At 35.9% G+C, this 27,134-nt stretch overlaps 2 protein-coding genes across 4 annotated transcripts in view; one reads left to right on the top strand and one right to left on the bottom strand.

Moving 5' to 3' along the window:
- Positions 1-6,299, top strand: part of LOC121412919 (protein Shroom2-like) — a 39,870-nt gene extending 33,571 nt beyond the window's left edge. For all 3 annotated transcript variants that reach the window (XM_041605683.1, XM_041605691.1, XM_041605697.1), the window contains exons 6-10: positions 596-1,123; positions 1,483-1,660; positions 2,089-2,186; positions 2,546-2,717; positions 3,179-6,299. In XM_041605683.1, the coding sequence (XP_041461617.1) occupies positions 596-1,123; positions 1,483-1,660; positions 2,089-2,186; positions 2,546-2,717; positions 3,179-3,577 (1,375 nt within the window). In that variant the 3' untranslated portion in view covers positions 3,578-6,299. The remainder of the gene's footprint in view (positions 1-595; positions 1,124-1,482; positions 1,661-2,088; positions 2,187-2,545; positions 2,718-3,178) is intronic.
- Positions 6,300-12,468: 6,169 nt separating this feature from the next.
- LOC121412939 (deoxycytidylate deaminase-like) lies at positions 12,469-27,030 on the bottom strand. Its single transcript, XM_041605703.1, has 5 exons — positions 26,967-27,030; positions 17,137-17,261; positions 15,806-15,941; positions 13,970-14,183; positions 12,469-12,753 (listed from the first exon to the last, which is right to left on the bottom strand). The coding sequence occupies exons 2-5, from the start codon at positions 17,230-17,232 to the stop codon at positions 12,672-12,674; spliced, it is 528 nt and encodes a 175-aa protein (XP_041461637.1). The 5' UTR covers positions 17,233-17,261; positions 26,967-27,030; the 3' UTR covers positions 12,469-12,671.
- Positions 27,031-27,134: the final 104 nt, after the last annotated feature.

The raw sequence follows: 27,134 nt of genomic DNA on the forward strand, positions 1-27,134 counted from the left end.
CTCATACCACATCCTCCCCGTCTGTGCCAATGTGTCTATTATGATTAAGATAGCTAAAATGAGATCAGTCACCGGTCTTCATCTCCGGTTACCACCCTCTCTGTCAGCCGATCTCATTCCCAGCTTCCGGAGATGCTCGGATCTTAATCAAGTATCCTCTAATGATCCAACCTGGTCTATGTGTTACGACTTACGAGTACTATATTCCATTGCTGTAGTGTTACAACTAAAGCTGTTGCGATCTTAAACGCCCATGTCATTCTTCGTATGATGATGATATAATTAGCAGATGGCATCAAGTCTATATGAAATCATTACCTAGTGTGTATCGTGTTCATCCTTACATCTTGTATATAAAGGGTGGCTAAATCAATTTATTGTCATTTAGAATCACACGACCACTAGGAGATCTAAACAGGATGCCTACTTCTGCTTCTCAAACTGTAATCGCCAAGTAGGATTTTTGTTTCTTATCCCTCCCCATCTCTCTTTATGTTCTATGTGCCTTTACTCAACGTTATATGGCATATGAATATTTTTGCATTCTTTTTGAGAAAAAATATTGATTGCCATTTCTGTTTTGTATCTTCCACAGAGCACCTTCTCTTGAGGTCCAGGTAGAACCTACACCCTTAGCCAAAGTAGAAGAGACGACACCATCGATATCACCCAACTCTATCATCTCTGGGCGATCATCACCCGACAACCACGACGTTGAGCCTGCAACATCACCACAGCACGTCCCCCGACTTCCCAGCGTCCAAGAGAACATCCCTTTCTCTGAGCATAGGGATTCCCCAGTCCCCACCCGTCCTACAACACTTGTAGAGTCACCCATCCGTCGCAGTCCAGCAGAACCAGAGCCTTTGGACGTTGCAGAAGACGAGGAAGAAGAGGAAGCCTTAGACGTGTGTGACAGCGGGATCAATATCTTTACCAGAGAACAGGAGAAGACGGAGAAGGAGCTTAGTGAGGTCTCTGATCCTGTTTTGAAGTGGGTCCTGCAAGCACTGACTCCAAGCAATACCATCCTATCTGATCTCTTCCCTCTACCCAAGTCTAAGAGGAGTCAATCAATCGGTGGAACTGTCACAATGACCATGGACGTGACCACACCCACAAAGTAAGTTTGAAATGTATTTCTAAATCTTCAATAATCCTTTTAAAAGTTCAGTAACAAAGATTTTTCGATTGGGTTGCCATCAAATACCCTTTCAAATCCAGATTTTTTACACTAAGATTGCAATACTATGTAAGAAGACAAGAGCCGACATTAACATTATATTCATCTTTTTTGGGATCTATGTTTTTAATCAAAGATGACTTGTTTTATCCAGAATATGAAAAGATTCTATACAAACATTTTCAAAATTTAATTGCTATATCCATTCCCCTTCCCCAGTCAATTTGAATTGAACCATTTAATCGAAACATGAATCTGTTTGGGTGGTAACCAGCTTTTTTCCTTTTCTCTTTGATCAGGAGCGAGAGTGAGACGGTAGCTGAACAGAGGAGTCCTAGTGAGTGTGTGAACCTGGTCTTATCAAGTTCCAGGTATCTTAGGATCTCCCCTGCTAAGGCTATCATCCTTCAGAGAGCTCAGACCATGAACAAGAGCGACGATCTTGGCAATAACAACACAGAGCTGAGAAAGACACAGGTAAATAGTCACATTTTGAAATCATATTTCATGATACAAATTAACAGAGAACAGGATGAGCAGACCAACTTGAGAGAAGAAAAGAGATGAAATTGCTTTTCTCAACCATGTGTCCATTAGTTACAAAATAAAATAAGATTAAAAATGAAAGAGCACTCTATGAGTTCCCTAAGTTCATTATTTTCTGAACTATTATGTTTACTACTAGACTTTGGAAATGTCCTGGGACTGACTGTTGGCAAGGACTAATCGTCCTTATTTCCTTGCTTGTATACTTTTGTAGATCTATTTTTTTTGCATTAATCACAAGATAGTTCATAAGATTTGTTATTGGAGCCCATTATTTACTATTTAAGGTGATGTGTATGTGATTTGCATATGGAGGAAAGATATTAGTCAACTATTTTTTTTTTAAATCAATTTAACAGGAGGAGCTCGTTGACCGGATCAGCAAGAAGTTGATAGACATCAAGGATCTGCAGAAGGAGGTTGCAGAGGAAATGACAAATCTTGAAGATATGGGCAGGTAGGTCTATCCCTTACATTCCCATTGAAATTAATTTGATACCAGGGGCATATAATACAAAAGCTTAGCTTAGCATTTTTCTATGATTGATTGCATTATGTACAATCAATCATGAAAATAAAGTGTACAATTTAATCGCTCCCTTTGTGTTAGGGGACTCAGGGTGGTGTTTCGTAAAGATACTCAACTTAACACATTACTGGAACATATTTTTGGATGCTAAATTACTTACGTAGGGATTTGTAATTTCGCAGAACATAATTTCTTCTTGAAAAGAAAATTAGTGCGAGAGTGGAGGATTGTTATGATACACTCCCTTGTCATAACTTCAACATCTTTTGTATTTATTCCTCCAACAGGCAAGTAATGGACAGTGTAAAGGCGAACTGCAAGGCCAGTGAATACAACAAGTGCAACATGTACATTGCAGACATTGAGAGGGTTACTAAGCTACTTCTATCCCTGTCCCGTCGGCTGAGTAAGGTGGAGAGTGTGCTAGGTAGCATGGAGAATAGTGAAGAAGAAGAGAAGGTGAGACCTTTCATAACCTGTTGCCTTTTGGAACTAGGTTTTCTCTGTACAAAGACTGGGAAATACAGAATTCAGTAGTTAATGTGTTAATAAAAAAAATCATAAGACGTGTTTTAAATGTTTGAGCATTGTTGGAATACATATTATCATGCAATTTGGACTATTGTTGAAAAATAAAATGCAAGTGGGCAGATTTATGTGGTCTATATAATCCATTGAGATATTGTATCACATCTGTTCTAATAAAAATGTATCATTCCATAGAATCGAACTAGGTGCTATTTAGTGTTCGTATTTGCCATGTTCTGATAAAAGGTGTAGTGAAGCAATTTTATATCATTGAATATATTATATGTTTATATATTTTAGGAAAATATTTGATTTCTTTGGTCAATGCATATAGTGAAGTTGAAGTGTGTAGAAAACTGAAATTTACATGAATCTTTGTATTTCTTTTCTAGGTGAATCTTGAGAAGTTGAAGGTGACCATCAATTCACAGTACCAGGATGCCAAGATGTTGAAGGAGAGTATCACCCGTCGTCACTCCACCATCAGCTCCATGCTCCTCAACAAGATCTCCAACGATCAGCATGACAACTTCACCTACTATACCCAGATGCTTCCTAGGCATCTCATTATGGGTCAAGAACTTGATGATAAAGTCAAACTAGGTGAGGAGCAGCTGGAAGCACTTAGTGAGAGCCTCAAGCAGATGAGCCTGAGCTCGGATAGTGAAAACAGCAGGGACACCAATGGCAATGTCCATGGTTTCAAAGAAGAGGCTGCGATGTCGTCATCGTCGATTGGGATCGTTGGTTCAGAGGAGATCAACTCCAATGCGACTAGTTCATACTGCTGATGATGACCCCTACGTCATAGCTGACCTGACCTTCATGCTGCAATGTCATGTGACTGTTCTTAGTTTGAGAAGAACGCACCTTGATGACTGAAGATAACAAGAACATTGGAGACTGTTCACATTAAGGACTGTACTTAATCAATGAGCTGGATAAGCAGTGTCCTTTACAAGGAGATGGCTTTATGAGCTGTTATGGAAATAACCAATTGAATTGGTGAGGCGATCCAGTAGTCTTGACAACTGCTATTGTGGTAAGATACATATGTCTTGGATGGACCAGAATGCAATGTTATTTATGAAACATTGACCTGTTGACGCTTCTTCACGATCTCTGCTTGACAGAAAATGATGTAGAGGCCTCTACGAAAGTGATACTTGCAAACAGGAATCAAAGCAAGTCTAAAATTACGAGAAATTGCTGAAACGAGCAAGAGACTCACGATTCCAACCATTTGTTTCTTTGTGTGTGTGGTATGGTCATAACTTGAAATGGCAGTTGGATCTCCCAACTAGCTGGACTAGTCTTATTGATATAGATTTGATGCTGCCTTTATCAAGGGATTTTAAAACTTATATCGGAAAACATCATGAAAGGCTGATAATGTGTCAAGAGCTTTAAAAAAGAAGCGCAATTGAAAAGAGTGATAGAAGCTAAAGTAGCAAGATACTTTGGTCTTTCAGTCATAAAACCCTTGGCCTGTTGATACTAATTTCAGTTATTTAACCGGGCCTACAAACAAGCTTTCTACTCTCAAACAGATTGTTGACACAAACATTTATCCGTCTTTCATATGATACATTTACATATACACATGAAATAATTAGTCAATTTGATATGTTTATATCATATCTATATTGGCATCAGTATGTTGAAAAATTGGCATGGGATAATGAAAAACACTGTAATATCTGTATAGATAGAAGTGCCATATTTAAAATGTTTCAAGTTGTTTGTATTTTTTTAACTTGCAATATTTGTAAGTTTGAGCTAAGAAGTAGAAACTAATTTTTTGTATCTGCATATTCAGAAATGTGTTTTTTATGGACATAACACCCAACCGATGCCTTCTCTTTGTAACAATAACAAAATAGTTTGTATATTTGGAACAGGAAGCTTGTTTTCTCATTTTTTAAAATTATTTAGACCAAATAACTACATTGCTATTAGAATCATGAGCTGAAAGTGGACTAAATGAAACATTTTGTTTTCCAGTTACTGATTTCCAAATTTCTATGTAAAGTTCATGCAAACTCAAGCCGGCTTTCCTAGTATTGAATGTATTCATTTTGATTTTGCTGTGTTCTAAAGAGGTGTATTCATGTAAATCATATGAAATATTTTGTACCGCATTTTCTAGTAATTCTTTTTATCAGATACTTATGTACAAACATAATTGTCAAGTATTTTGTGAATACCAATTCTTCCCAATTCGAGGATGAAATGCTTGCAATTAGAAATGTGATTTTTCAGTTGCATGGCGGTGGAAAAACTATTTTCTCTCATGAAAGTTTTGATAATAATTCAGCCAAATCAATTTTGTATTCATTTTTAGATAAAAGAAAAAAATAATTCACAAAACACTTGACCTTGATCTTTCAGACCTACGTACTGTAGAAGATAACAGCAGGAATGTATTCATTTGTTTTATGAATCTTCTCCGATTATCATTCATTCACCAATTATAATAAATCACTTAAAATACTTATCATTGCATTGTGACAACTTATATGTACAGTGGCTGAAAGTAGCAGACATTGCAGAGCTATGAGGATTAATCAGTTTTACTGGTTATAGATTTGTTTGGGTTTTATGGTATTACTTGTCAGTTTTAGGTTTTGTTAACAGTAACTGGTATTTTGCGTTGCGATTGTGTATGTTCGTTACCAAGGCATTCTGACACAAATATATCCCAGTTTGATATTATTCCATTATAGAATCTCTAGATAACCATGATTCAAGTCATTTGTAATATTCATATGAATTTTGGTGTAGACGTTCATTCATAGAGATCAATTCATGCATCGTAGTCGTTTTCCATTCATTCATCCATTCTTATTTTGACAGAATTTTGTTCCTCAGAATTTGTGTGGAATAGTGCATGTCATAGAAACTCTTTCCTTCAAAAATTTTGACCAAAGTTTGCTCCCAACGGCGAGGACTTGACTGATCATGTGACTTCCCATGAAAAGGTTTCTAGGGCAATTGTAATAGGCTGTAGTGGGTTTTTTAGAAAATCAATGTTGGAATCAAGTTAGTGTTTATAATGAGCTTTAATTTATTAAAGGGGGGATCACAGGGTCTCTGTAAATACATATATGGCCTTTCTACTCTTAAGGGTATCTTGATAAAGGAATGTATTGCACACTGCTTGTGGCGCTTGATAAAGAATGAATGCCTTTTGATCTGTTATTTTGTATTCTTGTGAATTGTCTTGTCCAGTTTAAGATTACTTTTGTATTTGCTGTAACAGCTCATTTTGTAAGACGGTAAAAATCTGTATATAAATTAGTACTATTTTCTCTTTTAAAAGTGAAAAATATATATATATATATTGCACCAGGTTAACTGGTTATGCTATTTAAATACTGCTGATATATACGTATGTTCTTGAATTAAGTTAAAAGCTTTATCCTATTATACATGTAATCTAATGTATTATCAACCTTCTTTCCATAATAATCAAACAGAAGATATCAGCTATTAAAATGTCCTTAAACTGAACTGATTTGCTCTGCGGAATTCATTTGTGTTGACTCCCTATCCTATTCATAAGACACAATACTAGTGTAGCTTGCCATTTAACTCTTAACAGTATGCACACGACTACAGAGAGAGGGGAGAATGAGGGAAAGGAGCAATAGCAAGAGGGAGGAGAGGTCAAAGAAGGGAAAGATGGAGAGAGGGAGAGAGTGTGTGTAAAAGAGGGCCCGGGAGGGCCACTTCCATTGACGAGTGGATACCATGCGCGACCATGTGAATTCGAAATGCACCCTAAACACATATTTTCCATATTCTGAGAATGCACCCCTTAACAAGTATTGGAAACAAAACGAAAATCTTGGCAAGTAGTACCTCAAATGAACCCCTAAACAAGTAATATTTTATTGTTCTGTCACGGGTCCGTCGGTTTTACCTTTACATATCGCGCAAATATTGGACTCTAAACACATAATTTGGGGCAAAAAGGACATCCTTTATAAAACATTTTAATTTTGTTTTATCTTCCACGCAAATTTGACCCTAAACATGTAGCTCTCCTAGTGAAACAGATACCCTTTTTTCATTATTTTTGTGTTTTTGACACCCGTATCACGTTAACTACGTAACGTGCCCTATCTTGAAAAAGACATCCATTTTACGTGTTTTGGGGTCGCGCATGGTATCCACTCGTCGATGTAAGTGCCCCCTCCGGGAAAGAGGTGACGAGGAGGGGACAAGAAGGGAGCAAGGAACAGAAGAGAGATTATTTTGCTCAAGATGATTAAATTTAGATTACTTCTCCAAGTTCATATTGGTTGGAAGGATGAAGATTGGAAAAAGTGAGCAACAAATGCAAAAGAGGAGAGGGTAAATTGAATGTAATTGCTTGATAAGAATGAATGAATTATAAGTATGATATAAACTCAAAAATATACTTTGTAACAAATTCACCAAGTTTGGGAATTTGGGGCCAATTTTTTTTCTTTTTAAATGATAAAGCCAATTTTCATGTATTGGGAAAATATCAAGGAGACCCCCAAAATATACAGTTTTGGCAACATTTCTAAAAAAATGCCATTTTTCCAAATGATTAATTCTGCATGTTTGCTAATATTTTGAAAATGTTCAACCAAGCCAACTTTCATGTGTTTCATATCAATGCCCCCAATTATTGAAAAGGGGGATTAGAAAAACTTTTTAAAACTATTTTCATTGAGAAATATCTTAGTAGAGAAACTCATAAAATGAACAATTGGTAACAAAATTATTGAAAAGGGTTTGTTAAGCACCTTGGAAGTATTTTTTTTTAATAAATTGCAATCATACGAATGTTCATGTTTTTAAATTATTTCAGGTTCAACTCTCATCAGAGAGAATGTGGAACACATTAAAAAAGTCTGTTTGCTACATAAATGACACATGAAGAAGCAATCAATTTTTCAATTTTTTGGTGAAGCCAATTTTAATATTATGTTCAATCTTATCTCCACAGGGATCAAGTGCTATCGTCATATAAAAAAAGCTACAAAGGTTTGTATGCACAAAATTTGACATTTTTTCATGAAAATCCATCACAATCTGTTTCATGCCGCAAGCACCACTTTCAATTAGGTGAATCAAGGAACTTGCTTTAATAATTTCATCTTTTATTTTTAAGTACTGTTCAAACACTCTGCTTACTCTGCCTAAGTCAAATCTGTTCAACTTAGGAGAAATTAAATTTTGAAAAGGTGTATAACAGATGTTTTGAATAATCTGGTCTAAAAAATTGCTTCAATTGAAGCAATTATTCAACTTCAAGAAGTTCGACTTGGGCAATTAGTTAACGCTACATGTATGTTTTTTTTTATTCTTATGTATCTTGAAATATTGTACAAACATTAAAATGATAAGAAATTTGAGGATTAACTCTCAAATGTGCATCAAATACAACAGATCAATGATTGCAATAAAATACACACATTAATTATTTCTGTCAAAGAAGGTAAGTTGCACTTAAATTTTCCAGGTTCTCTGTCAGATAAAATACACACTAAAACATTTTCAACTGACCAGGAAGCATTATCAGATGTAAACCCCTCAAAAAAAGTTCGGAAATCTGTTTTTGGCCATTAAATTCTCCCAACTCCTATTTTTACACAATGCATATTTTACATCATTCAAAAGATCATTTAATTTTCTTTAAAATGATACCATTCTTGTTATGATCATGCCATCATGAAAAGAGTAGGATTCAAAAGTAATGGATGAGGTCTGAATTGAAAAGCTGCGAAACGAGCGAAAAAAGTTTGGAAATCTGACTTTGGCCATTAATTTATCCTAACTCCCAAATTTTAACAATGCATCTTTTACATCATTCAAAAGATCATTTCATTCTCTTTAAAATGATACCATGCTTGCCAAGATCATGCCATCACGAAAAGAGCAGGATTCAAAAGTGTTGGATGAGGTCTGAACTGAAAAGCTGCAAAACGAGCAGAAATAGACATGAAGGGTCAATACAGAACATGATTCTTCTGTGTCAATACAGATGAAAACCCATTCAAATGAATTTTGACCTTGCCCCACATTTCAAGGCACTGCACCTCCATGCGAACCATAATCATATCATGTAGGGTATCATTTTAAAGAAAATTAAATGCTCTATTCACCGATAGTAATTACACATTGATATTTACTAAAATCGAGGAGGGATTATCAATCAAAGTCAGATTTCCAAACTCTTTTTGAGGAGTTTATAGCATCAATGTGCTTGTACCTAAATATTCTCCACAAGTAGGATAGTTCAGATAAGGCTGTTAATAAAGTTTAATATGGCAATGGTGTCAACCTCATATTGTCTGAAAAACAGTCACCTACATGAATTCACCCCAATCAATTTTTTTTAAAAACTTAATCCATGTTTTTTTCTTTGGTGTAATGAAACAATTTTTATACTTTTTTAAGCACTACTACTACTTGATAGTTATATTCATTGTTTGTTTTTAATATCTATAATTTGTAAACTCATGCTGTTAGTCTTTTGACTTTTTTTAGTACTTTACTATTGAATTTGAATTTTTGTAGAGAATTCTTTCTAGTTCTAGGCAAAATAAAGTGGTCTTAGCAGTCCTCAAAATCATGAATTACTTATACACAGATTTTTGACAGCCAACCAATGATAAAGAGTATGTGTACATCATCATTTGCATTTATAAATGTATGAATAGTACATGAACAATTGTAAAAAAATGAGAATAAAACATTGAACGTATTTAACATTAAGAACTCAAAACATACATGTACACATAGCAAAAGAATGTCATAATATCATTAGTGGGCAATGCAAAGCATTTCAAGAAATTTGAAAATTACTTGCTGGTCAATTTTTTGTCCCAAAATCAACCAATCTTACAACTTGCAACCGATTATCGTACTAGCCTACCTACGGGGGGCGGGGGGGGGGACAGTTTGCACCCCCTGACGAGTCACAACCCATGCAAGGGACGTATCCCTGCCCCCCCCCCCCTGACGAGCTTGAAGACTTTTTTTTAAAAATTTTGCTTGTCGATTTTTTTTCTGGAACTATATCCTATATTTGTGGTTGAAGACCTTTTTTTTTTGCTTGTCAAATTTTGGGCCGACGAATTTGAAATATCAACTAATCAAATCAATCATAAAGGAGCATAACAAAAATTGTGATGTTCATGAAGCACTTTAGTCTACCTTTATCTTAAACAATAACAAGTAGGACATTTCAACCTGAAGAGAAACTAAGACTGTTTGACAAGACAGTGAGTTGTTGGGCCAAAATAGACCACAAAGTACAAACAGGCATATTGCTTTACCATTTTTTCACCCCAGACCACCCCCCCCCCCCTTTCTAACTCATAAAACCCTTGTTTCATGTATGCTAAGATATTCTTTTAATATACATTACAAGGAACCGGATAGGTGATGTTGTTTAAAATTTCCTATAGATGTGAGAATTCAAGAAGTATATATTAAATTAATAAATATATTACCAACTGCAACCTATGAAGAGCATGGAAAATTGATCAATTTTTAACAATTAATCAAATAATTTGACTAAGTACTTTAAGTAGCCTCAATAACAGTGTAAGACGACTTATGTACATGCTGAATCTGCTAAATTCATATCTCAAAGTACCACAGAAACAGTTTGATTCGGGAGAATTGGACCAAACAGACATTGTATGTTCTAAAATTGCTCTCATTTGGCCAATTATTTTCTTAGAAGGTCAATTTAGGCAGACTTAACTTCAGATGAAACTAGAGTCTCAACAACATGTCCTTTAAAGTATAAACTTGATTTTTTTTTTGGGGGGGTTGAACAGGGGAAGCTATAGTTCAGTTCAGAGATTCAGGACTTAACGGAGGCCAATAGTTCTAATAACATATTGTGGTTAAAGTAAATAACAGACAAGATATAAAAGGGAAACACATTTGAGTACAAAAAATTGAAATGAATTATATTCAAGAATCCATTGCTATTTCAGTGATTTTTTTTAACCACCGACTGACCAATACACACATATGATACATGGAATGTTCACTTTTACATGATTCATGAATCTTAAAAACTAATAATGATGGCAGCTATTCAAATTTTCACTTTACTGAACATATTATAGTACTGCTAATACATACATATAAAAAAGGACTAAAACTGTTCCAGCCAATTATAAAACAGAACAAGTATTTTTTTTAAATAGCAAAAATACAAAATATTATAGACTCCATGTGATGAAAATACATTACAGGAGAATGAAACCATTGGAACAAGATAGCTTGTGTGAAAACAGAAAAATCAAAGAAACAGATCAACAAAAGTTGGAGAAAAATCGGACAAATAATGAGAAAGTTATGAGCATTTGAATATTGCGATCACTAATGCTATGGAGATAGCAAATTGGCAATGCGATAAAAATGTGTGATGTCACTTGTGAACAACTCTCCCCATTACTTTAGTATATATTTCACTTGAATTGCCTCTTTTATCACATCTATCCATAGATAATGTGTTCTTTCTACATGAGGGCATGTATTACATATTTTTTAAGAATACATCATGGATAAAGAGTTTGTATCATCATAAGAAAAAGCAAAAAGAGACATTTTGAGGGTATTTTATAGTCCACCAAAGGGAAAGTTGTTCATCAGTGACATCACACATCCTTGTCGCATTGCCAATGGGAGGATCTCCATAGCATTAATGATTGCAATATTCAAATGCTCATAACTTCCTCATTATTTGTCCGATTTTTCTCAAACTTTCTTTATTCTTATTCTTTGATTTTTCTGTTTCTACACAAGCCTATTCGTTCCAAAGGTTTCATTCCCCTTTAGATATCAACTTGGGAAGTTGTCACTGACAGCAGTAGGGCCATTAATCCTCATTCATTGAAGTTTTACAATCCATCCATATCAAACTAAAAGTTGGGATGAGTTGGATCCAACAGACATGATACAGCATGGAGATGACCAATGCTTAAATACTCTAAAGGCACTGACACGGTCAGCATGCAAGCATTGGAACACATCACCTACAAAGCAATCCCAATTCACTCATGAAGTTCTTTTTCTCTTTCTCTGTGCTTTAAAGGTCAAGTCCACCCCAGAAAAATGTTGATTTTAATAAACAGAGAAAAATCAAACGATCATTACGCTGAAAATTTCATCAAAATCGGATGTAAAATAAGAAAGTTATGACATTCTAAAGTTTCGCTTATTTTTCACAAAACAGTGATATGCACAACTCAGTGACATGCAAATGAGACAGTCGATGATATCATTCATTCACTATTTCTTTTGTTTTTTATTGTTTTACTTAAACGTTAAAAAAAAAACATTATTTCATTTTTTACAGATTTGACAATAAGGACCAACTTAATTGAACCATATAGTATTAAACAATGCTAATTACATATGTTTAGGGAGGAATTAACCTTTGTTTCACACGACAACAGGGAGAAAAATTGAATATTTCTTATAATAAAATACAAAAGAAATAGTGAGTGAGTGATGTCATCAGTCTCCACATTGCAGACTGACAAGGGTGTAAATATATAACTGTTTTGTGAAATTAAGCAAAACTTTAAACTGTCATGAATCTTATTTTACATCCGATTTTGATGAAATTTTCAGTGTTATGCTTATTTGATTTTTTAGTTTTTTTTATTTGAATCAACTTTTTGTTGGGGTGGACTTGTCCTTTAAGGAAGATAATTATTTGGCACTATTCCATTTGAAGTAATAAGTAGATATTTCATAGCAAAATCCAAATACTGATACAAGTACTTGTTAGTTCTCTCGCTCTCTCTCTCTCTCTCAATTGATCCATCAACATGATTTTTCTCCTCTACCATCTTGGTACGCCCGCACAGGGTCCTGCTATCTGTCGTTCGTTGAGTCGTTCTCGTCTTCCAAAGCACCAAAATCTATGGTTACTCTGCTCTGCTTAGGTACATGTTGCCTGTGTGAGGATAAAACAAATTATACATTTTTCATTTTTTTAATATGGTCCTTACCAATTTAAGCACTCATAATTTTTCTGGACCTCGTTGCAGAAAGAGTTGCAATCAACCATGACTCAAAAAATCAAACAAATTTGATTTTCAACCAATCAGAAGTGTGCATTTAAGACTTAACTTTAAGCGTAACTCTTTCTGATACCAGCCCGACTTCTCTTCTGATCTTCCAAATTTTGATTCTTCATCTAATCCACCTTAAAGACTTACTCAATGAATAAATTTAACTGCATAGACTGCAAAAACTTCAATATATTCACAATATTCACATCCTAAAAATCATTTTCATTTATAAACAACACCAATGAATATACTTTGACTCTTTCATCCTACAGATATCAGAAGTTATTACCAATTACATTGATTAAGGGGGTGTTGCAAGAAAATATATTTGCAATCAAATTGCAAATATTCTGTTGTAATTTTATAATTTATAGATCAATTTTAGCTGCAGCAAATCATATTACACCCCTTGTTTCAAGAAGCAGGTTAGCAATTATTCACAAATTTGCAATTGATTGATTGATCGATCGATTTAGGGACCAAAAATAGACTTGCAATTGACCGCAAGTTTCTTACAATGTCCCATTAGACTATGGTATGGACACATGGCAAAGTCACACACTTTAAAGGTCCCATGAAATACAGCAAAGATGCTGATTTATTCGTTAGCTTAGCGGTTACTAATTACGATTCCATCAAAATTTTACCCGAAAAACGTCCCACATCAGGTTCAAAGGCAGTTTTATAATGAAAATTGAGCCAAATCGCCCAGCCTACAAAAATTTAGCCCAATTTGGGTTTCATATATCACGTGACAATTATGACGTCAGGGAAGGAAACTGCTGAGTGTTGTTGACGTTTGGAGCATGAAGTGCCTATTGTGGTTGCACGTGGACGTGTACAATAACTAAGGGTCCGGCTGCACAGCTGGGAAAACCTGCCTTCGATGACGTCACAATGATTGACAGGTCAATCGGTCGACTCTTTTGAAAATTTTAGTGGGCGTTCCCGTTGAAGTTCATTTCCATGGAATAACTCAACACCGGTTCGTCGTTCACAGGAACCGATGGCAAATTTGTATTTTTCGAGTAAAACTACCTAATAATAGATATGTATCTAGAATAATATGGAATCGGTGTCATAGGACCTTTAACATACCTGTATGGTATCCCTGCTGCATCCAGCAACCTTCTCGATGCAATCATAGAAGGTTTATCATGCTTGGTATCTGACATGTAGACGACCTCTTTGATTCCAGATTGCATTATAACCTTGGTGCATTCATTGCAGGGGAAGAGAGCGACATAGATGGTGCAACCTTTCACCGATGCACAATTCTTGTTCATCACTGCGTTCATTTCAGCATGGCATACTGCATGAGGGAAGAAAATAGTTTGTTGGCTCCAAGAATTCTTTCAGGAAACTGTGATCAGTTTAAAGGGGAATGAAACCTTTGGAATGGGTAGGCTTGTGTCAAAACAGAAAAATCAAAGAAGAACAAAAAAGTTTGAGAAAAATTTGACAAATAATAAAAAAGTTATGAGCATTTGAATATTGCAATCATTAATGCGATGGAGATCCTCCCATTGGCAATGCGACAAGGATGTGTGATGTCACATGTGAACAGCTTTCCCTTTGATGGACTATAAAATACCCTCAAAATGTCTCTTTCTGCTTTTTCTTGTGGTGATACAAACTCTTTATCCACGATGTATTCTTTAGAAATCTGTATTATATGCCCTCCTAAAGAAAGAACACATGATCTACTGATAGATGTGATAAAAGAGGCAATTTAAGTGAAATATATACTAAAGTAATGGGGAGAGTTGTTCACAAGTGACATCACACATCTTTGTCGTATTGCCAATTTGAGGATCTCTATAGCATTAGTGATCGCAGTATTCAAATGCTCATAGCTTTCTCATTATTTGTTAGATTTTTCTCAAACTTTCGTTGATCCGTTTCTTAGACTTTTCTGTTTTCACACAAGCTATCTTGTTCCATAGGTTTCATTCTACTTTAAGTTTGTAGACACACCATAAACAAAACATACACTGTTCGGTCCAAAGAATACAAGTCCATTTATGGACATGGCAGGATATTTTATTGATTCAATTATTTCACTATTTCATAATGAATGGTTTTTGAGGTTTACTAAACAATTTCTATTGTTTCTGTGCATACAATATTGAATATTCTAGCCCACTTGAATTGCAATGCAATATTACATTCAATGATTGACAATGTACCATTATACTTTTCAAGTTTTGAGGTATTTTTGCATGAAATAATCCAGGGTGCTACATAAGCACTTGCCTGACTCTAACTTTTACTTGCCCCGGGCAATGGGGCAAGTGTTTTGAAGTAAAGAACAAAATTACTTGCCCGAATTGGGGAACCAAAATTCTCACAGTAAAATGACCAAAATTAGGCTCAATATGATATAATGAACCTAATTTTGGTCATGGCAGGCAAGATAGAATCACTTTGGAAAAAGACATGCAATAACAGAGTAGATCCGTTCATGTCAAAAGAGAGAAAAAGGTCGATGGTTTATAAAACCCCAAAACTTTCTTTTGAATAACAATATTGATATCTTATTGTGCGCACACACCGTCCAGAGATGCTCATGGTGCTAGCAAAGCAACAGTTCCTTTGGATACAAATATTTTATTTTACATGTTTTGAAGAGGTAAAACTTCATTTTTCAATGATTTTTTCGGGCAAGTGAAAAAGATTTTTGGGCAAGTATATTCCAACTATTTACAAATTAACTTGGCCAACTGGGCAAGTGCTTCTAAAAAGTTATGTAGCACCCTGCATAATCTATCCATTAGATGCCTGTATGTCATTATGAAAGAAGTTATGACAGGTTCAGAGGTGTCATAAATGTTTAAGCAGGGTTGTTGTTCCCAATCTTGGCAAAAAAGGTTAGCAGACAATCTCTGATTTAGACAAGAAGGAATTCCGTGCAGTTTCAAAAGACTTACATACCATATGGAATTTTGGTCTCCAGCCAATCATCATTCTTGCGTTGCCACGGTAACGATTCATCACTGCACCCTCTAGGCATCCCATTGTATCCAATGCCAACAATTTTATTTTCATCATTGACAATACACGCTCCAACCTGAATTTCATGAAATGAATTAACGGAAATTGTCTAAAACACTCTCCCTTACAGCACATGAAATAATATCCATCATTAGATTTGATCTTCCTTGCTAGTTTTATAGTTTACATTGCAAATCAACATTAATGTGTACATAATGGCAACATGGTGTTAACTGTTTTTAGTGGAAAAACAGAGAAAATGTGAGTCATATGACCTTTCTGTAGCATAATTCTATATCCCATCCCCATTTAATTTTCACAATATGTACAAGGACGTCGTGTGACTGTGACGTAAATGCTAATATGAAACATGACACGTATAAGAAAAGCCTACAAAAATAAATGCTTTAAATTGAACAACCCTGTGTACAACAATGTTGCTGTTTATGTTTGTTACACGACTCAGTTTTATAGAGGGGAGCAATAAAAGCTCTCCTAAAAATTTAAAGGGGAGCATTAGAGGAGCAAATGCTACAAAAAGCTCTTCTTTGACTATGCAATATTTATCTCATTGAACTTTTTAATGTCATTCATGCAAGTGTGTCATTGCTTACAATATAATTGTGTGTTATATACAAAACCTTGACAGAGAATGAGGTTTTTTGAGGTTGACTCTTAAATGTTTGATCATCGACGGACACTATTAAGCGATTGCAGAGGCGAGTGATAAATCACTATAGGAGAGTGGTAGCAATTGATCACTCAAAATGAGTCCCTAGATGGCTTCAAACTGCCTCGATCACAAGAATCCCCGTTAAATTACCAGAACCTTTTTAGGCTGAAAAATACCCATTAATTATTCCTGCATTCACACCGTCCTGAAACATACCCTTCAGGATAAATTCCTGAAGTTTCGAGCATGCGCAGTATGGTCTGATAAGCAGGCAAGGCGCGAGATTCAAAATCACTAGCCTAACAGCCACCCACGGCGCCGCGCCCAACAACACACTGGGCTGAAAGTTCCCGTAATTTGCTTTCACATCGCCAAAATACCTGCCACCTTGGAAAAATTCCCGCGAAAGTTCTCGTAATTTCGCCAAGTACCTACTATTTAGCGGGTATTTTCTTTCGGGGAAATTACGCGTAGTTTGCTTTCACATTACCAAAATACCTGGTATTTTCTGATCGGGGTAAATTTCCCGATCAGAGAATACCTGGAACTGACGAACTTCGAGGCGGTCTGAAACCACCTACTGATAACTCTAGTTTACCTGTGTACGTGGATCTTTGCTTCTCTGTGCTGATAAGAAAGCCACAGCCATGAAATAATCAGCCCAATCAAGATAGTCCTCTCGTTTCACAGCCATTCTCGTCCCGTCTGCTGCTGAATACAGAGCTGAGATACAGTATTTAATTAAAGGACAAGTCCACCCCAACAAAAAGTTTATTTGAATAAAAAAAGAGAAAAATCCAACAAGCATAACACTGAAAATTTCATCAAAATCGGATATAAAACAAGAATGTTATGACATTCTAAAATTTCGCTTAATTTCACAGTACATTTATACACACATCCTGGTCGATATGCAAATGAGAAGACTGATGAAGTCATCCACTCACTTTTTCTTTTGTATTTTATTATATAAAATATGAAATATTCAAATTCTCTCCTCTTCATGTGGAATTAGCGTTGTCTAATACTATATGGTTCAGTCAAGTTGGTCCTTATTGTTAATCTGTAAAAAATGAAATATTGTCGATTTCATACAATAGAAAACAAAAGTAGTGAGTGATGGACATAATCGACCGCCTCATTTGCATGTCACTGAGATGTGCACATAAGCAAACTGTAAAATGTCATTACTTTTCCTTTTTTACATCCGATTTGGATGAAATTTTCAGCCTTATGCTAGTTTGATTTTTCTCTATTTATTCAAATCAACTTTTTTCTAGAGTGGACTTGACCTTTAAAGAAAAGGTCATTATAAAAAAAGATAATATAATAAAAAAATGAATAATAATACAATCATTATTATATCACCAATTTTATATTACCTTCTAACAAGTAACAACTGATATGAATGACTGAATGTTATAAAAATAATATGTCAACTTATATAGCACAGTTACTATGTGTATATACTCAACTGCGCTTTGATACTTGATATCATATTACCCTGGCTGGAGATGAGCCGTCATGTTAATAGGCGCTAAAGCGTTCAAGGAATAAATCCTACCGGGTACCTATTCACCTTTAATACACGAGTAGGGTGCAGCACAATGTGGATCTTGCTGAAGTAAATTACGCCATGGCCGGGATTCGAACCCACAGGCCACAACCCTCTGTTTCAAAGTCCAGAGACTAATCAACTGGGCCACAATGCTCTACATATACAATTATTATTTCACAGAAAGATATTGGTAACTTTATTGGTTTTAGATGGAATATGATACACAAATCATAATTGGAAGCAATTTGCCTTTCCATTTGCTCTGATAATAAGGTGCAACTATCAAATTTCACTTTAAACAGAAGCAAAATTTAAACACATGTGCCGCTACCCCCCCCCCCCAAAAAAAAAATTATGGAAATCAGCCAATTTTAATCTGCCCAGTGGTACTTCTCAAATTGGAAATATCGAACAAAACAGAGGTATCTCTCTGTTTTGATCCTCCGCTCTTCGGAGATTGGCGACAAATTGCAGTCAATAGCATAGATGAGTTGCTCAAATACTGGGATGAAATCTAGCTCATTAGTTAGTGTGAGAAGAGTACAAGCGATGGGTTTGAATTTTATATATAAAATGAAGGGTCATCTTCAGGATGGAATCATTAACCGTATGAGGAAGGGAAGGGTCATGCGGCAAGAGAGTGACTTGTGGAATATTTTTCCAAACTCTTAGAACATTGTGGTATTTTCTGAGCCATCCAATATAGTATAAATATTTATGCTGTTTGACCTGCGACCGATCAGTGGCATGCAATGTTTTGAAATCAGCCGTGAATAAAGACGTGTGAGGAATTAGATACTGGCCAAAAATCACCAATTTTGAGGATAACTGGAGGATGGACACGGAGTGAAATACGGGTGTAGAGTACGAAATTAAGCTCTTTTTTTTCTCATTAATATTTTTTTCTATAATATTTACAATAAATTTTTTAATCACATTTGCCTCCAGGAGTATCCGAATGAGTTCATGGTCCTGAAGTTCGGGTAGGTGGAGTGTAGTGTAGCGGTAGTGAAGTGGAGCTTGCACAAACTTCGCTTGAGGTTGCAAGCAGATATCATAAAAAATAAACTTTTAAGTTCAAACTTTAATGTGATACTGACCAATTATAGCATTTTGCCATCTGATATAAATATCTCACCTTGTGAGCTATAGTTTTTGTTTAAATTGCGACAAAACTTTGTTCCGCAAAGTTAGGTCACACTTTTTCGGAACAGATTTCAAGCACAGCGCACATTTGTCAATTGGAATAGAATTTTGACTTTGAGATGATGAGATCGCGATAACACGGCGAACACATGTGCACACTTGACCTACACTAACCCAGGGAACTCCCGCCTGCGTACCGCCCGCTACGCGGGCGGGAGCCCAGGATCTTACGTGTAAAGGCATACTCACCTGACAAGCGTGAAGTATGGTCAAAATAATTCTCCGAATAAATAGTTAAAACAGAAATCAAGCACTTACCACGATTATATGGATGATGGCCTAACGAGTGGCAGTTTTTCTGACATCTGGGCACAGACTGGAACCTCAAAAAACAAAAAGTTCTCTCCTACCCCCGTCTCGATCGGCCATTTTTGTTATGAATTGTATTTATAAATTGTATTTATTCGGAGAATTATTTTCCCTGGGTTAGACCTATGGTAGGCAGGACAACAAGAATTTCAAAATGTGTTTGTTGTCCCCAAGAATGATATCAAAAAATTTCTTAATATCTAATTTGTCATGTGAAACCACTTAAAACTTACGTAAAATTCATTTAAACTGCAAAAAAGAGCAATTTCATAGCACCAACGTGGGTCGAAAAAGTCACAGACATTGCGGGTCCCTGTGTTATGCACTGTCCTTACTATCGATAGTTTAAACGATCACGATGTGCTCGCTAAATGCGCGCGCCCGTCGGCGTCTGCTAGCCGTCCTCTGCTGTGACTCTCAAATAGCCCCGCATGTGCGATTTTTAGTCAGATCGTCCCATATGCTGTTTTTCATGTTAGTACATAGATGCGTGCGCGTTTTTTGCGGACGCAGATCATGTACCCATCTCCGTCGTCTGCTACGGCTCTCTTTATCAGTCCCAACTTGTGAAATGTGTTTTCATGGTGTATTTTCATTTGGTCTACATGCAGTTTACCCACTTGTCATTTGGTCTAATGCCAAATGGACTAAACCCATTTGGTCTACTAAATTGCCATTTGGTCTACACTTGGTCTAATTCTCATTTAGCGAAATGTCCAGTTGGTCTAATTTCAGCATAACCTACATAATTATGTATTTTTTTTACTTTGTCAAATACTGGTACATACAATTGGCTTTATATCATGCAGTTCCACATTGTAAATATGTATATTCATTTGGTTCACATGCAATTTTCCCACTTCTCATTTAGTCTAATGCCGAATGGGCTAAACCCATTTGGTTTAAAAAAAAATTATAATTGCCATTTGGTCTACAATTTGTCTAATTTACATTTGGTCTACACTTGATCTAATTTTGAGTCCAGTCCAGGGTCTAATTTCAACATGACCTACATCATTATGATTTTATACTTTGTGAAAGATATACTTTTTTCTTTATATAATTTCATTTTACCTTCTAGTTTTAGCATTGGTTTCCAAATAAATAATACTTGAACAGTGGCATAATCATGATAATGGAGCCAAAAGTTTTGAAAGGTGTATCGGGTAAATTTATAAAGTTGTAAGCAGAAGCAAACAACAAAAAAATGTTGAAGCGGGGGGGGGGTGTTAATTAATTTCCTTTTATTTTCCAATGCCTGATCAATCTTTGTTTTTGCTTGCTAAATTTTTTAAAAATGATATGTTCTGTTCTCTACAATTTTTACTAATGATCCTTTTTTTACTTATCATTTTTTTTTCAGACACATTCGCACCCGAACCGACTCTACAAGGGAAGAGAAGGAATTATTGAACCCCTTGAGAATATACAGGTCAAGGGCTGTAATAGTATACAGGGGCACTTCCTGGGAGTTTAATTTCATTTTAATTATGTGTTTTCAGGATTTTTTTTTTAGGATATCTAACATTGCAGTGAAAATTATTGCCCCTGCTGATAGTTTTTCAGCTGTGCATGCCCCTCCTTAATTTCAGTGAATAAGGTGTGTCACTGCCCTCTATGATTCATTTTGAATTTTAATGGGCTCCAAAATGCAGTAATTTATAAATGATAGCATAATCTTATTTTGATAAAGCATTTTACTTAACGGGGGGGGGGGGGGGGTGAATTTGACTACTAAACCAGCCCCCCCCCCAGGTCAAGGATTAAATTTTTGGAAAAAAGCATATATCATATATAAAATAAATATAGTTATTGCATATCAGAATGTTATTTTTTTTCTTGATGTTTTCTCAATAACTCTAAGCTGTTATTGATGAATTCTTTCTTGAAACAAAAATAAGCAATTTATCCAAACATGTCAGTTTCATTTTGTAGACATATGCATTGAATTTACCAATTCAGAATATAAGGTATGCAATCTTTCATAAATGTTGATTTTTATCACTGGTGGATCTGGGGGAGGGCACATCTAGCTCAACCCCACCCCCCTTTGAGAGCAACAGTCAAGATGTAATGAAAATGTGCAATTTTTATCAAAGAATGCCCCCCCATAAGGCCCTTTTTTGCTTGACAAATTTTCATCCTGAAAATGTGCCCCCCCCCCCCAGGAAAAATCCTGGATCCACCACCCCTGGTTTTGATTAAGTTTACATGTATTTTCATTTTGAAAAAAAAAATTTCCTATAGAGATTTATAAACAGCATGATTTACACTGAGCATTTCATACACTTTGTGCAGAAGAAATATTATCTTGAGAAATTTGGTTATTAAATTATGGAAGATATCTTTTGGAAATGAAATTACTTTATTGCAGTTATTTCTTACATTGTATTGTCATTTTACTTGATAGAAATTCATTATTTTTTATAACCATGACAGTGTTATAAATTCATATTTGCTAAATTGTAATAATCATTTTGATGTTCCTTCATCTTCATGAAAGTATGAATTCTAGTCATCTGCTTCAGTCTGTCCAATGCAATGGTTACAAAGGTCCTAAGCATCCCTTGTCATTTTGCAATAATTAGTTAAGTCAGTAGTCAAGTAAGGGGTCAGACAGTTTGGCTGTATTATATTTGTTTAATTGTCTTACTAGTGTCAATTTACTAAACTTTTTCTGCTTGTGATTGAACCACCAAATTGCCAGATAGTACCATTTTGTTGGGCAGACATTAACATTGACTAGAGGACTTACTTTCCAAACCAACCTAAAGATAATATGATACTTCATGTATTACAGGGGTATATTGCCTCCATTCCATTGTTGGGATGTATGCCATGGGCTGGGTAATATCATCTAACTTGTCCTGGAATAATCATTCTCTATAACAAGTTCACAGACAAACGGAGATTCCACTTCAGCAACTCTCAGTTGAACATCAACATTCCTGGCATTGGTGGGGGAAGCCAAAAATTTTAGGGGGGAACCGTCAAAATCTTTTGACCCCCCCCCCCCAAAAAAAAAAAGAGTGACCAAATAATATCTTCGGGGGGGGGGGATACAGGAAACAAAATTGACAAGCCAAAAAAAATAATGTTATCAACAAAAAATTGAGGGGGGGGGGAATCGTCCCCTCCCCACCTCAAATTTAGGGGGATACGTCCCCCCCCACTTCCACCGCCTATGATTCCTGGTGCTTGGAGATCTGCGAAAGGCATGCTATAACATCCACTTAAGTTCCATTTCCTTTCATGTTTTTTCCTCTTCTTAGTGAGCATCTCCAAGTGTTCATATTTTTTCAGTGTCCTTTTTTAGATTTATCAAACTCAGTTTTATTACCTGATAAAATTCTATCCCAAGAATTGAACACTTTGATCAAATTTGGTTACTTCAACTTAATGTTAAAGGAGAATGAAACCATTGGAACAAGATAGCTTGTGTGAAAACAGAAAAATCAAAGAAACAGATCAACAAAAGTTTGAGAAAAATCGGACAAATAATGAGAAAGTTATGAGCATTTGATTATTGCGATCACTATTGCTATGGAGACAGCAAATTGGCAAAGCGACAAAGATGTGTGATGTCACTTGTGAACAACTCTCCCCATTACTTTAGTATATATTTTACTTGAATTGCCTCTTTTATCACATCTATCCATAGATCATGTGTTCTTTCTACACGAGGGCATGTAATACATATTTTTTAAGAATACATCATGGATAAAGAGTTTGTATCATCATAAGAAAAAGCAAAAAGAGATATTTTGAGGGTATTTTATAGACCACCAAAGGGAAAGTTGTTCATCAGTGACATCACACATCCTTGTCGCATTGCCAATGGGAGGATATCCATAGCATTAGTGATTGCAATATTCAAATGCTCATAACTTTCTCAATATTTGTCTGATTTTTCTCAAACTTTCTTTATTCTTATTCTTTGATTTTTCTGTTTCTACACAAGCCTATTTGTTCCAAAGGTTTCATTCCCCTTTAAATAAACTGACAATATATAACTGAAAATATATAATAAAAGGCAAAATAATAATTATGAGAAAAATAATAAAGAAAAACAGTTACTCAAATCAAATTCACTCAAAACCATACACTAATGTACTCTCCTCAAAAATCAGTTCTCACTTTTAGGTATTGATCATTCATTCAGTCAATAAAATAATAAAAACAGAGACAGGAGGTCCTCCTCAAAATAAACACAGTGTCTCACATACACACTACACATTAAGAGTAAAATCAGTTTGTATCTTTCGTGGGATTTGTTTTTATGTAAATCTGGATTCTTCTTGTTAGTAGGGCCTTAGGTCACTCTGACTTGAACTTAAAACTTCCAATCTCAAGAAGGCAAGATATATCTCAGTAGATAGTCATTATCAAGATGTTTAGGAGTTCAATCTGGTGGTGAGGTTATTCATGATGGCATCTGATATTCTGGCAGAAAGAATGAGAAATAAAAAAGTGCATAAATACAATTATTTATTTTTTCAATTCAAATTAACTTAACGAGTCATTCAAGATATTGAACTTTTTTAGAGGGGGGGGGGGGGGGGGGGGGGGTGATGGCATGACAAGTTTTTAGTCCAAATTATTTTTATCTTCATTTTTTTCCACTTTGTATTACCATTTATTCAAAAATTGCAATAAACATATTAATAAATGAGTTTTAATCTAGTTGGCAAAAGAAAAACCAGTGGTGGCGGCAGTGCAAAGAAAAGGCCAGTAAAAGGCAGTAAAGCACTGTGTCTGAGTGACTGACACCACGTACGGCACTGACAGTGAGGTGAATGTTCATTTTCCAGTGCATGCACATTATTGCCCCATCATATTCACTCGTTTTCAGAAAATATTTAGTTATTCCTCATATGACCATGATTATCTCCTTCATGTCATTACTCTGGTGTTTATTCATGATTTTAAATTCAGGAAATCATTTAGCAAACAAAGAAAACAAAGCATTTCTTGACTGTGATTCCATGTGATTCAAGTTCAATTTCATTTCTGTGTATCACACGTACGCACGTACGTGACGTAATCTTGATCTCTAATCTGCTAATTGTTATGTTAATTAATCATCCCGTGCGCGCGATTAAAATGGCTCGAAATTCGACCAAATTCAAGGGCAGCTCAGCTTGTAAACCTCACTGAGAAGGGCTTCCACAGCCCTTGCGATTCCCCGCGCTGCAATTTAACTGCAAGACACAGAAAGGAAATCAATTCAAGTTTCACAATCAACGGAAAATCCAGAACCCTTCGAGACCCATTTTGCAAGAAATACAACTAAATAAGGTAAAAATTTAGAGCAACTCAAGACATTTTTCACTTACCGACACTTTCATGGTTATTTTTGGAACATTTCATGGAATTTGGGGCACGAAAATGACTTCGGTAGCTCGCGAAAGTCCTATGCATTATGATGACATATTTTTCATCGCACGGGAGGACAATCACAAAGAGAAAATATCATATTCATCCGCGCTGACAGAGGCTTAATTTTGACGATATCGCATCGCTATGCGATTTCACTCATTGACAAGCGGACCAAACTTACGTACAAATTTTGAGCACTTCCGCGACAGCGCCATCTAGTGACTACGGCCGTGCCTACCTACGGCTACGCCATACTTCACCGTCACATTCATGACATTATATGGTGAGACTACTACATATCGACCACCTCTTTTGAAACCGACCACCTTGCGCGCGTTAAAATTGTTGCGTACATAGAGTTTTTGTTTAGTATGATGGGGTGTCCAAACTTCGCGCACTTTTCAAAAATATTCATCAGGCTTAATTTTGTCCACAAATTATTCATAATTTATACAAAACCAATTCAAGAAATAGTTACCACATTGACGGCAAGATCGTAAACTATAAAATCATGGACGAAAATGTAAAGTAGGTCACGGGGTTTCGCCAGTATCGCGATCTCAAAATTCTATTCCGATCGGCGAATGCGGGCTGTGCTTGAAAACCGTTCAGAAAAAGTGTGACCTAACTTCGCGCACCAAAGCTTTTGTGGAGATTTAAACAAAAACTCAAGCTCAAAAAGTGAAATATTTATATCAGATTGATGGCAAAATGCTATGGAATAGGTTAGTACCAAATTTAACTCACATTTTTTATGATTTCTGCTTGTAAAATGGTGATATCGTGATGCTTGTTGCTTTCTTCAAAACGGGCGCTAACGGTGACAAATTTGCCGATCTTTTGCCTATATTTTCATGAATACTGGACTAATCCTAAAGAAACTTTCAGCGAAGGGTAATTGTAGGTCGCTTTTCACATTGATGATGTCAGATTTTAAGGATATTGGCTAGTTTTTGAGATAATGACCGTCCGCGAAGTTTGGACACGCGCGAAGTTTGGACTCACTGCCATACGTATTTAACTCTATGGTTGCGTATTACAAACGATACGCGCGGGAGAGTAGGCGCAGTGTCCATAGAAACGGTAAGAATCGATTTTACGAGAAAAAAAGAAGCAACAAAAAGTAAATATTTAGTAGAATTGATCAAAATTGTATTGACCAGACCCAAACCCCGCTGAAAAACCAAGAAATCCGATAGGAAACGGCTTTAGAACAAGTATCCGTCGTCAATCGTCGAATCATGTGCCGGAGCTCGCAATGGAAGTAGTGAGACGATCATTTAGCATGTTAACATTCTAACTGATTTGGAAGAGTCAAAATACTTCGCCACAGCGACAAAAATAGGCCGTAAACTTAGTGTATCGCGGGTGGTCGGTTTCAAAAGATGGGTGCAAATGAGCATATGTAAAATCGTCGCATTCGTTGTTCGTCGATATATATGCTGATTGAATGGGAGTCGCCGTGAGAAACATGGGAATCTGATCTGCTCAATTTTCTGCACAAATGAGATGAAAACTGGGTAAAAATTGATGAATATTTTCGCAGATACAATGCTTAGAAGATTAGGTGGTCGATAAGGGGTAGTTCCAACCATACTAGGTTTATAGTGTATGATCTTGAAGTCGATTTTGGTAGCTTTCATTTGAATATTATTTGAATCGTTTTCTTAATAAAATGTGAATATTTTTTCAAGAATTCTAGACTAATGTCTCAAGTTCAATTTTAGGTGTGCAGACATCATCGAGCTTCTCTCGCTACGCCTACCGTACGCCTCGCCCGCCGTAGTCGGGGGCGCGTCTCATCCCTAGGTATTGCTGAGCTGCGGTAGTGGCAGTGCCGCAATTCTGCCGACATGCGCCAGTTAAACTTGTATATATACCGGTACGCCACTCACTACGAAATTAATCACAAATATAATCGTATATTATACTTAACTACTCTCAAATTGCAACATCACAGGCCTAATTATACTCACATTGCGGCACAAAAAATGGCCCTTGCCTCGAAATTTACAAAGTTCCGCGCGGATAATATGTCATAAGGTATCTTCCAAAAAATAAACTCGCAAGAAAAGAAAAAAAAGGAATCCGAAACTCACCATATCAATAATCAATTTACTGGGCGTTGTGGCATGCGCCTGTAA

This window comes from Lytechinus variegatus, chromosome 1 (genome assembly GCF_018143015.1).
Source record: "Lytechinus variegatus isolate NC3 chromosome 1, Lvar_3.0, whole genome shotgun sequence".
NCBI classification, from domain to species: Eukaryota; Metazoa; Echinodermata; class Echinoidea; order Temnopleuroida; family Toxopneustidae; genus Lytechinus; species Lytechinus variegatus.

Bases quoted from the DNA above. Each gene is read 5' to 3' on its own strand.
- LOC121412939 (XM_041605703.1), bottom strand. From the start codon at position 17,232: ATGGCTGTGAAACGAGAGGACTATCTTGATTGGGCTGATTATTTCATG. The intron at 14,184-15,805 runs GTATGTAAGTCT...TCCCTCATGCAG, and splicing joins GGAGACCAAAATTCCATATG to TATGCCATGCTGAAATGAAC. The intron at 12,754-13,969 runs GTATGTTAAAGG...ATCCTCACACAG, and splicing joins GCAGCAGGGATACCATACAG to GCAACATGTACCTAAGCAGA.